At 41.9% G+C, this 12,856-nt stretch overlaps 1 protein-coding gene across 3 annotated transcripts in view; it reads left to right on the top strand.

Moving 5' to 3' along the window:
- The first annotated feature begins 330 nt into the window (after positions 1–330).
- The window catches only part of SLC46A3 (solute carrier family 46 member 3), a 30,205-nt gene continuing 17,679 nt past the window's right edge, over positions 331–12,856 (top strand). For 2 of the 3 annotated variants that reach the window (XM_053312080.1, XM_053312078.1), the window contains exons 1-4: positions 468–584; positions 4,698–4,922; positions 9,187–10,051; positions 12,647–12,730. In XM_053312080.1, the coding sequence (XP_053168055.1) occupies positions 576–584; positions 4,698–4,922; positions 9,187–10,051; positions 12,647–12,730 (1,183 nt within the window). In that variant the 5' untranslated portion in view covers positions 468–575. The other variant, XM_053312079.1, reaches the window with a different exon arrangement.

Below are 12,856 nucleotides of genomic sequence, written 5' to 3'. Positions count from 1 at the left end.
GCTGCCAAGTGACTGCATGCCTGAAATCCTAAGCAAACAGCAGGATCTTGCTGACTACTTGAAATTGCAGCTGAAATCGACAGGATTTGCTCGCCGCGGAAACAAGCTATAATCGGGCTGCAAACGGCATGAGAGCAAAGCAATCGCCATCTCTTGCGACCTTCAGCTGGCTCAAAAGGTCAGCTTTTCACCGTCGCGATGCCAAACCAAAGAAGCACCACCCCGGTGTTTGCTAACGTTCCTGCCGCTTGCTGCTTAAAGCGTGGCTGGGCCGGGCATGCGCACGAGGCCCGCAAACCCCAGCAGCTGTCCCATTGCGCAACAAAGCCCCGGGAGCTGAGGATCGCGTTCGTTGAGTGACAGCGGGGCTGAACAATCGCCGCTGCCTCCGTCAGAGTCCCCGCGCCAGGGACCCAATGAGCAGACTCTTGGATGAAACTGTGCAAGAAATGTGTGCAGTCAGGTGAGGACAATAACATTGTCTCTTTCCCGGTGCTGCACTCTGTAGGAGACCTCATTCTACCACAGGGGAGGAAATGGAGGCGTAGGAGCTGGAGAATCGACAGAGGGGCTGCATGTTAGAGGTGAGCGGCGAGGGGTGAAGAAGAGGACGCCGCTGCTGGCGGCGGGGGCGACAAGGAGAGGAGGCACCCGCAGGAGTGCACGCACATTAGTTTCACTATAGGCGACATCGGGTGTTTCAAGGAGATGCTCCTCCTCGGAGATAAGCATGCGTATAAATTCACAACGTATGCAGGAGAGTGCAGCAGGTTGGGGCTATTTACCCCGCTTTTGCTTCCAAAACATCCTAGCTTCTTGGGCTGAGCCGCTTGTGGCATTATGGATCCATGCTTACTAGCCGTCTGGCTCTATTGCAGAGGAAAGTTGAGCTGGTGTTGACATGAGGTTAGTTTGACACAACCTGCCGCGGATTTCGGATCAGCGGACTTCATTTCCTTGATAGGAACTCTCGGGACGTGGAGTTGACACTTCTGGGTCTGTAGCACACGGAGGGTTGCCAGGTTTCCCCAGGAAAACAGGTGATCTTATGGCCTATAGAGCCAAATATGGTGGTTATACTTCGTACGCGTTTGCATTTTCGTTTTCGAGCAGATTGTTTTGTGGCTTGAAAAGCAGATTGGTGTGGTTTTGTGAGGACGTGGGTCTGTAAGAAAGGGCTGATATTTACTTTGTCTCCCTGTTTTATGGGATGAAAGCCCCTGAATAAGCTGACAGCTGTATTTATAACACTACAAATATGATGGATATTTATATACCGCTTTTCAACAAAAATTCCCAAAGTGGTTTACATAGATATAAATAAATCAAATGGCTTCCTGTCCCATTAAGGGCTCACAATCTAAAAAAGAGACATGAGACATCAGCAACAGCCACTGGAGGGAAATGAAATTATGCATGGACAGAGAGACATTTTTTCTCCCTGTCTCAGGAAATGTAGGGCCAACAAAAGAAAGTACTTTTTCAAACAGAGCATTATTAATCTATGGAATTCTCTGCCACGGGATGTGGTGATTTCCACTAGCTTGGATGGCTTTAAAAGGGGCTTAGACAAATTCATGGAGGACAGGTCTATCCATGGCTCCTAGTCTTGATGGCTGTAGGCCACCTCCAGCCTCAGAGGCAAGATGCCTTTAATACCAATTGCAGGGGAGCAACAACAAGAGAGAGGGTGTGCCCTCACCTTTAGTTTGTGGGCTTCCAAGAGGCATCTGGTGGCATCCTGGTGTGAAACAGGATGCTGGAATAGATAGCCCTTTGGCCTGATCCAGTAGGGCTGTTCTTATGTCCTTATGTAATCCAAGTACCATTGAATATAGTGGGACATTGCTGAATGAATAGAATTAGGCTTCATGTCTTCTGAGCAGTAAGTAAGAATTGGATTGTTCTCAGTGCATCCACATGAGAAGACCCTTCTTCATGACTCTGTTCTTACATCATCTCTATTGAATGGGATCCTGTTGGGAATCATAAAAAGTGCATTCTGAAAGAAGCAAACTCCGACTCTTCTCCTCCTTCTCAATTCACCCAAACTCCTTACATATGTTTAACAAACCGATAAAGAATAAAATTAAAATAATGCATATTATATGTTGTAGGTGAAGGTAGGGTGATGATGATATATTTTTGTTTTTAGCCTTCTTTCCTTACGGAAAGCAAGCTTATGAGATAACTCGGCTGTGTGTGTCCCTATCGACTTCACAATGCCTCGACCAATATGAACCAAATTGGGTACAGTTGTAGGGACACCTCAACAGTATAGTTTGTGATGATGTCATCCACCCCAATTCAAGATGGCAGACATGTGAGAGTATTTAATGCTGAAGTGGGCTAACTTGTGAGAGTGGTAATTATCAATTAAGATTGTAGTGAAAGGAAAGTAGGCAAATTAGTTCTTACCAGAACTTGTTTGATTATAATCTTACTTCAAAAGCACAGCTATAAGTACTGCATCATTATCACATCCCGTGTTCACAATATAACAACCCGGAAACAGTTGTGGTTTTAAATTAATTTTTATCATGCTTCCTTGTCTGAATATTGCTGCCACACTGTGTAGTTCCCTTATTCCACTGTAGGAGTTCCACTTGCACTTGTGAAGTTCCCTAATTCTTCTGTAGAAATCCCACCGATTCAAGATTGTGACAACACAAAAAAGCCCTCTTCTCATGTCAACCCCCTCTCCCACACACACACACACATGTACTGGACACTTCCCCCCTGACGGATGCAGTTCCAGAATATGCCTCCTGTATTCTTGCACAAAAGGCTGTAGCAGGCCTTGTCAAATTTTCCTTGGATCAAAGAATCAGCCCCAAACTGTAGGAGCCAGGCAATGGACACTTGACAAAATTAAAAGACTTAGAGATGAACACTGGGGGTGTTTGTGGTAGATAGGCTTCTCTTTATCCCTTTTACAAGGAACATACTTTGAGTAGAAGTGAGGCTGCCTGGGACAAATAAGGATTTTATTTAATAACTTTATGTCTAAATATCCTAGTTTAACCGCAATGGTTAAATTTCTACGTGCCATAACTTTCTGGCACCTGGGATTTTCCAGGTTCTGGGTTATAGTACTCCTTGCAAGTGGGAACCCAGGTTGGTTCCTTCTCAAGAAAACTGAATGTGTAGCTGCTGAGATGTGGCCACCAGTTGCATCAATATCAGCAAGTGTGGCTAGCAGCCATTGAAGACCTGGATAAATTATGTGAGCAGAAACTATAATAATTGCTAGTGTTCTGAGTTCTTCCTGCCATGTTGTTGTTGGGGGGGAAAATAGCATTTTCAGCTTTGAGGCATCTTTGAAGTTAAGACTGATTCATTGTATTACAGTTTTTTAACTAACAAACAAACAAACCTCCAGGAACTATCCATATACAATGTTTGACATGATAAATCCCAAAGCTTCTTTCAGGTTTGGAGCTCTCAGCTCCTTGTTGTTAGCCTGGGGGCATTACATGATAAAAGTACATTGCACAAAACCAAAGTACTGGGCCAGATATGGTGCTAGGGCATCTTGTAGTGCCTGGTCTTCTGTTGGTGGGAGTTGTTGAACTGGGGTGGCCAAAAGCTTGTTTGGGGGTGCAAACACCCAGTTCTTTATAGGTACATCAGCAATTGTTGGCATCGTGTTGGACAGTGAAAATGGAGCTTTTGGTCAAACACTTTATTAGAGCAGCTTATAAGGAATAGTCTCCCCGCCATTGGAGGCGGGGTGGTATATAATAGTGATTGCCCCAAGTTTATTTCTGGCTGTGAAACTCCCAGATTTTAAATTCCTAACTGGGTCACTTTGGATGATACTTTGTCCACTGGCTCAGCCACAGATGAGTGCACCTCCGATCCAAAGTTAGCAATATAGGTTAGAGCAAATGTGGGTCAAAACCTTTGGCTCCTGTATCATTTAGCAAGCAGTGCCAGGTGGTAAGCCCCTCCTTGGTGCAATAACTGACATCCCGACTAAATTACTCCAGAGTAATCCTAGTGATGTCACCTTAAGTGGCACAGTGGGGAAATGCTTGACTAACAAGCAGAAGGTTGCTGGTTCGAATCCCCACTGGTACTATGTCGGGTAGCAGCGATATAGGAAGATGCTGAAAGGCATAATTTCATACTGCATGGGAGGAGGCAATGGTAAACCCCTCCTGTATTCTACCAAAGAAAACCGCAGGGCTCTGTGGGCGCCAAGAGTCGAAATCGACTTGATGGCACACTTTACCGTAATCCTATTGATACTAAGCAATCCTTTTGGGTAATTCCTGAGTAGTACTATTGAGTAACCTAGTCCCTGATAACTGAGCAGAGGCACCTTTTTAAAAGTGGTGATTCTCTTCTGTTAAGCATGGGGAGAGCAAGTGCCCTATCCAACCCCAGCACGGCACCCCTCCAGTGGCTGTTTCCAGTGGCTGTTATATGTTTCTTTTTAAATTATGAGCCCATCTGGGACAGGGAATGATTTTATTTATTATTTTCCCTATAAACACCTTTTGAGAATTTAAGTTGAAAAGCAGTATATAAATATTCGTAGTAATAGTAGTAGTCGTCATCTGGATGTCAACCAATGATTTTTAATTGCTTCTGTATTGGTCTGTTGTGGAATCAGAAATATGCAGGTATCATTTTTCTCTTCCAAAAAAGAAAACCCAGAACAATGCACTTCTCTCCCTTTTCTAATACAGAACGAAAACTCAAATTCAAGCATGAATTTCAGATGTAAGAAAAATCTGGTAGTGGAGCCTGTTCTTGCCCTTTACATGTTTGCCTACAACTTGTCCAGTCCTCTGGTGCAGCAGTATGTGTACAGGAGGCTCTGGGCAGAATTGGTCAACTCCAGCTTCGTAGACAATCACAATGTTTCTCACTGTGCCCTAAACCAAAGTGATCCAACTTACTTGAAGCAAAAGGTAAGGTAAAACGGCATGTAGAGTGCAATCCTGAAAAAGGTGAGCACACTTAAGTCTTGACCAGTGCAATTATGTGCACATATTGACTTAAAAGAAAGTGCCACTGGCTGACATGATGGGGAAAATTACTCAAAGTAGTCCCATTGACATTAAAAGGACCTGTGTATAGTTTTTATGCTGGTATTTTATAGATTTTAAATTTGGTTTGTTTTTTATATTTTTAGCTTAATATTTTTATTGTCATTTTATTGTATGTTTTTTAACTTTTGTAAACTGCCTTGAGATTGTTTTAATGAAAGGCGGTATATAAATTCATCAATAAATAAAACAAAATAAAGTTATGCATTGCTTCATTTGCCCTTTTAATTTCAACTGGACTACCTTGAGTAAATTTCCCCATCATGCCAGCCCCTGTGTTGAAAGGGGCTTGCTTACTTATTGGGGAGAAGAGTCGGTGTTGAGGCAGCAGGCATGAATTGTTCTTTGCTAAGCAGGGCCTGCCCTGGTTTTCATTTGGATGGGTGACTATAAATGAGCCCCTGGTGGCGCAGTGGTAAAACTGCTGCCCTGTAACCAGAAGGTTACAAGTTCGATCCTGACCAGGGGCTCAAGGTTGACTCAGCCTTCCATCCTTCCGAGGTCGGTAAAATGAGTACCCAGAATGTTGGGGGCAATATGCTAAATCATTGTAAACCGCTTAGAGAGCTCCGGCTATAGAGCGGTATATAAATGTAAGTGCTATTGCTATTGCTACATGTGAGTGCTGTCTGCTGTAAGATATCCCCCATAGGGGATGGAGCCATAGCTCAGTGATGGAGCATCTGCTTTGCATTCAGAAGGTTCCAGGTCCGCTCCCTGGCATTTCTGGGTAGGCCTGGGAGAGACTTCTGCCTGAAACCCCGGAGAGCCACTGCCAGTCTGGGCAGACAACACTGAGCTAGATGGACCAATGGTCTGACTCGGTATTAAAGATGAGCCAGCGTGGTGTAGTGGTTAGTGTGCTGGACTAGGACCAGGGAGACCCGAGTTCAAATCCCCATTCAGCCATGAAACTAGCTGGGTGACTCTGGGCCAGTCACTTCTCTCTCAGCCTAACCTACTTCACAGGGTTGTTGTGAGGAGAAACTTAAGGATGTAGTACACCGCTCTGGGCTCCTTGGAGGAAGAGCGGGATATAAATGTAATAAAATGATAATGATAATGATGATGATGTTCCCATTCTAAGGGTAGGCAACCTTGTCTCTCCAACTATGGCAGAACTACAACCTCCATCATCCCTAGCTGCAATAAACTGCAGCTGTGGACAGTGGTCCATCTAATTTTTTTTCATCTGCGTGCGGAATGAGTTTTACACTGGGCAGCAGAATCAAGGCTGTGTGTGCACATGTGCATTCAGAGTGGGGCCTCCCTGATTCAACCGAAGTGGGATCTAAAATTAACTGAATGGACGTCAAAAAACTTGTGGGCACGTGCACACGTCTTAGAGGGAACACTGGCTGGAGATGATGAGAGCTATAGTTCATCAACAGCTGGAGAACCAAGATTGCCTACTCCCAAGTAACTGTGTAGAGGCCTGCAACATTAGATCCCACTGGGAGAGAATTAAGAATATGCTTTAGTCCCACTGACTTCAAATGGAGAGTTACAAATGCTTAACTTTGGGTTGTGCCCACTGTTAGAAAGGAAGTATGTGGATAGCTGGATACATACAGGACTCTTTTATGAGTTTGCTGGCAGAGCCAACAAATTTCCTAACCCTGCTCCCTTTGTACTATATCAAACATATTGATTTGCTAGATTGCCATATGCACACAAAGCTTTCTGCAGCAAGTTCTGCCAGTGCAGGAACCTGATTTACTGCGTGTATGTGTTTAGGAGTTTGTGTCCATTTAGCTGGGTAATTCGTTGCATGATGCAAATGCTTATGAAGGAGCGTAAAGGAATTCCACCACCGCAGATGGTTAGAGGAGATTTAATCTCCCAGTGTAGCAGAAATGCCTGCAATATATAAACAGCCAGCCTTGGAAAAAAGATTACAGATGCTGAAGATCTGCGCTGGACTCAGCAATGGCCTTTAGAACCAGACTGTGGTTGGGGTCGCTTACTCCTTTCAGGGAGGAGTCTACATAGGTACTTTAATGGGGCGTATTCAAGAGAACTCCTTGGTGGGTTAGACCATAAAAATCTGATGCAGCCCTTTCTACATCTGCATGCAGATCTTTCTTGTGCTGTATCATTCATGTTTAATTAAAAATAAACTCAGAATGCATTAGAGTGAATGCTGGTGCTTCTAGATTGCTGGCCTGAAGAAATATCTGTGGAATGCTACACTGAAATGCTATTTAATGTGCAGTGTGTATGCCCTTATGCTCTACTAAACTGGTTACATTCTTTAATTATAGGATTTGTTATCTTGGCCTTCTTTCTGGCCTCTTGTCTTGCTATCAGATGCTAGGACTTAATCCTTAGGATAAATTCTTAATCCTAATCCTAGAACTTCTTTATTTCTATCAATTTAATTCTGTATTCCAGTCTTTATTTCATAGGAACATAAGAAGCTGCCATATATGGAGTCAGACCTTTGGTCTATCTAGTTCAGTATTGTCTTCACAGACTGGCAGTGGCTTCTCCAAGGTTGCAGGCAGGAATCTTTCTCAGCCCAATCTTGGAGAAGCCAGGGAGGGAACTTGAAACCTTCTGCTCTTCCCAGAGTGGCTCCATCCCCTAAGGGGAATATCTTATAGTGCTCACACATGTAGTCTCCCATTCATATGCAACCAGGGCAGCCCCTGCTTAGCTAAGGGGATAAGTCATGCTTGCTACCACAAGACCAGCTCTTTGTGGTGAAGTGGTGTGGGGGAGGCCTTGAACAAAGAGAGTGGGGGATTCTCCCATTCACATGTAACCAGGGTGGATCCTGCTTAGCTAAGGGGACAAGTCATACTTGCTACCACAAGACCAGCTCTCTTCTCCTTTTATACAGTTCATTATCAGATTAAGACAACTCGAGCTAAATCTTCAGATGATGTAAAACTGGCAAACCTTCAGTGGTTTTGGTGAAATAAAGTAGCTTTAAACTCTCTAAGAATTCAGCATGCAGTTTTTACATTGTTTTTCACATTATGTTCTTAAGTGCCTGCATTAGCAATTGATTATTATGATGAACTATAAATATAGTGTGTGTTTCAGCACATTTCCCTTACTTTTTAAGCCTTGTCTTTGAGCAACATATACAGCATGTGAAAACTTGGTTGGGGAGATCCATCCAAAGTCAGCCATGCCTATGTCCCATTTATTTCTATAATTAACTGTGTGTTAAAATCTCTCTTGGTTTTCCTCTGAATTGCACCCATAGTTGAGTACTTAGGTCATTTGGGCTTCTTTAGTCCATTTTCTTGGTGTTGGGCCTTTTGTTTCTCCCCCACCCTATCCCTCCATGTCAACATAGATAGAATATGATCATGTTTATGGTCTTGTCCAGAAAAAATAGAGGCCATAGTGTAGTGTGTGTGTTTCCTACCAGTAAACAGCAAACACTATTGATAATCTTTGGTCTCTATTCATATGCCCAAAGTACCCAGCCTCCAAGCCTTACTGTTCGATCACTTTTTAAAATAATCTCATTACCTTTTTTTTTTGGCTTGCACTTTCCGAAATATATGAGGCTGTCTCCTACAGAGTGAGACCATCGGTCCATCTAAGTCGATATTCTTGGCATTAATTAGCAGCAGCTCTTTAGGTTTCAGATAGGTCTTTTCCCAGCCCTACTTGGAGATGCTGGCAGCTGAATCTCCATCCGATCCTCTGATACAGCCCAATACAATACAGAAAATACCATCTCATGTTGTCTCGAATAAGAACATTAAGAAATGTTCATCGGGAACAATACAAAATAAACACTATCTGATATGGGCTGTATCTAACTGGAAACAATTATTGTTCTTATTCAACGCACAGCCCTAATAAATAGCTGCTCTATTTGTGCTTGGGTGACCTGATTATACCCAAGGTCTATGTTATAAATACATTTTATAAGAATCTCTTGAATCCTAATTAGATTAAGAACTTTTTCTATTTATAAATACTAGTTAATCCTCTAATATTTCTCAAAATACGTTTTATAACTGATACCTTTTAAAAATAAACGCTGTCTATAATATATAATATATAAACTGGTGAAGGCAAATATTACATAGAACTACATGTATCTGATTGAATTTCCCCCTCTTATTTTTGTTAATTCTGTTTGTTTTCCCTTTTTCAGGAAGTCCAAGAAACAGCCTCCCTTTTTGCCATGAAAATGAACTTAAGCGGGTCTGTTCTCAGCATTTTGATTGCCATTATTCTTGTAGGAAATGGGGATCGCTGTGGACACAAACTGTCATTGCTCCTTCCTCTGGTGGGGAGTCTTGTCTCCAGCATCTTCCTCAGTGTTATGGCCAATTACTCTCTACCCCTCCCTCTTCTGTTTGCTGTGACCTTTATTTGTGGGATATTTGGGAGTCTTGCAACCTTCTTTGGAGGTGCCTTTTCCTTCATAGTCAGTCTTTGTAAGACTCAGAGAGAAAAGACCATCCGAATAGCTGTGGTTGATATGATCTTTGGGCTCATGTCTGGTTTCGCGGGACTGTCTTCAGGCTACATTTTAAAACAAATAGGCTTCGTGTGGACATTTGCAATGATTTCGCTGTTTCACCTGGTTAACATCTTTTATTGTACATGCTTCTTGGATGATACCGTGCAGCAATCTGAATTCCGGCCACAGTCTCTGAAAGAAGGCCTTAAAGAAACCTTTTCTGGAGTCTATTTACTTTTTAAATCTGCTTCTTGTAAGAAGCGGACTTTAATCATCTTGTTGCTCTGTACATTTGTAACTTATTTTTTCACCATCATTGGTGGGATTTCTCTATATACACTTTATGAACTGAATGCCCCCCTCTGCTGGAATGAAATCTACGTAGGATATGGCTCAGCCACTTCCACTATAATCTCTTTGACTAGTTTTCTAGGAATAGCTGTACTTTCTCAGTGCCTGAAAGATATTTATCTTGTTGTCATTGGGATTTTATCTTACATTGGAGGAAGCGTCATGTCTGCCTTTGCCACCACGACCTTGCTCATGTTTTTAGGTGAGTTGGCACCAGATTCAGAAATAATGGTGAAAATATTGATGATGTGGAAGATTTTAAGTCGTGCCCTCTGCCTTAACGAGTAATTTCTTAGCCTAGGGGAGGACCCCCATTTCTTACATTCTTCCTAGGCAACCCCAGCTTGGGAACAAGCACTGGGGAAAGTTAAGAATGCTTGTGGGTGGTTGCTGAAATTCCAAGTGTTGTTAAAAAATCTCTCTCTCTCTCTCTCTCTCTCTCTCTCCCCATCCACCTCTCTACTCATTAACACAGTTTAACAACAACATAAAATTAACACGTTAAAACTTAAACAATAAAGATGTAAGCAAATGCATTAATCCACAAAAGAAGCTGCCGTAAAGCACCAGAGTCCTCAAGGGAAATAACTAGTAGCATCCCCTCTTGAAACAATAGTGTTTCATTTGTCATCTGAGCGCCAATAGGAAGGCCGCCAAACAAGCCCTTCCCTAGGGGTGAGTTGCACAGGCTAGATGTCACCATTGAGAAGTTCTCACTGCTCAGAAGCTGTTGTGAGTAAATGGAGCAAACAAAAGACACCCTTGACAAGAACATAAGAAAAGCCCTGTTGGATCAGGCCAAAGGCCCATCTTTTCCAGCATCCTGCTTCATGAAGGGCCAACCAGGTACATCAGGGAAGCCCGCAAGCGGAGAAAGGAGGCAACCACTCCCTCCCATTGATACTCTCTGGCACCTGGTGTTCAGGGGCCCTCTGATCCCAATGGAAATATGCAGTACAGGTATTTGGGTTATTAGTAGCCACTGATAACCATATCCTCTATGAATTTGTCTAGTCTCTTGATAAGAACCCTACTGGCTGCTGCCATCCAATATCACATGATTCCTGTTTTCTCCTTTACCATCAGCAGTGTTCAGTTCTTTGTAAATGTGCTCTTTTGTGTTTGAGCCTGGGGATCTACCCCATGAGAAGGTGATCTTCTGCCTGACCTGCTTCTCTCACTAACTCCTTACTAAGAGAACATGACATACTTTAAGATAATTTAATAACTGTCAATATGAAACATGGCCTCTGCCCATTTTACGCTCTTATGCAACTTGTGTCCAGGTCAAGTTTCTTCCTTAGTGCCTCCCCTACTGCATTTACCTGTGGGGTAATGCCGTTATGCTTTGAGCATTGAATTCAGACAGAGGAAAGGAATCCATGTGAAATCGATATTGCATATAAGATACAAGCACAAAGCTGGTGATTGGAATTGCCAAGTATTTATATTATAAATATATTAATATTATATTGCCAAGTATTTTGATTTTGCTTTGTGCTAAGTACCTTGGCATTAAGAAGTACCTTGCATACACATGCTTATAGGTTACTCGTATTGTAATGTGTGGAAGAGGTGGCATAAAAAATACAGTGGACTGTATTCTAATGTTGACTTGCCCCAGATAACGCTCCTTCCGCCAGAGCAAGGGTTCCCAATCCTGAGTCCCCAGATGTTGTTGGACTACAACTCCCATCATTCCCAGTGATGGCCTAAACCATTTCTGTTTTAGCTGCTACATTGTACAAAATATAAATGCAATAATAATAATAATAATAATAATAATAATAGCAGGGATGATACACTGGAACATCTGCAATAAATACAAGCTACCTGTAGCCAAAAATGGGTGGGACCATAAAATTGAAAAAGTTGAAGAAAATGAAGATGTAAAAATATTATGGGACTTCCAACTACAAACAGACAAACATCTGCCACACAATACACCAGATATAACTGTAGTCAAGAAGAAAGAAAAACAAGTTAAAATAATCAACATAGCAATACCAGGGGATAGCAGAATGGAAGAAAAAGAAATAGAAAAAAATCACAAAATACAAAGATCTACAAATTGAAATTGAAAGGCTGTGGCAGAAAAAGACCAAAATAATCCCAGTGGTAATTGGCGCCCTGGGTGCAGTTCCAAAAGACCTTGAAGAGCACCTCAACACCATAGGGGCCACAGAAATCACCATCAGCCAATTACAAAAAGCAGCTTTACTGGGAACAGCCTATATTCTGCGACAATATCTATAACAGCAGCAACAACATTGACAATAAAATTCTGGCATCCCAGGTCCTTGGGAAGGACTCGATGTCTAGATAAAACAAACCAGTCAATAACACCTGTCTGACTGTGTAGTAATAATAATAATAATAATAATAATATTAATAATAATATAATACTACTTACCTCTACTTGGGTAAAATCATTGCACTGTTCTTCCTTTTCAGCCCCATATTGTTGTAATCCTGTATATTTATTACCTAAACATCTTGCCTTGGAGTGCCCTTCCCTCCTTTTGACCTTTGAAATAGACAGGTCTGTACTATATACAAATATGACAATAAATATTTATATACTGATCCCAAAGCAGTTTACACACACACACACACACACACACATATATATATATATATATATATATATATATACATATACATACACACACACACACACACACATATATAATGGCTCCCTGTCCCCAAAAGGCTTACAGTCTAATTATGTATAGCATAATGACAACTTTTCCATTTTTAAAAAACATTAACTCATGAATAATTATGTCTTTTGCAGCAAATGTGCCGTCTGTTCTGTGTTTTATGCCTATTCCAGTTCTCAGAGCTATGTTATCCAAAGTAGTTCTTCCTCAAGAACAAGGTGAGTTGTAGTTTGCTAAAGTCAAAATTGATCAATTGTGTGATAAACCGACTGAAAAAAATTCAAAAGGAACTAGACGATATTAGGTGGATTTTTCAATCTTATTTCCCATGGAAAGCAGCAATC

This window comes from Hemicordylus capensis, chromosome 3, assembly GCF_027244095.1.
Source record: "Hemicordylus capensis ecotype Gifberg chromosome 3, rHemCap1.1.pri, whole genome shotgun sequence".
In the NCBI taxonomy this organism is placed as follows: domain Eukaryota; kingdom Metazoa; phylum Chordata; class Lepidosauria; order Squamata; family Cordylidae; genus Hemicordylus; species Hemicordylus capensis.
Note: the sequence above shows the minus strand (reverse complement) of the source record. Positions and strands in the feature narration are given on the sequence as shown.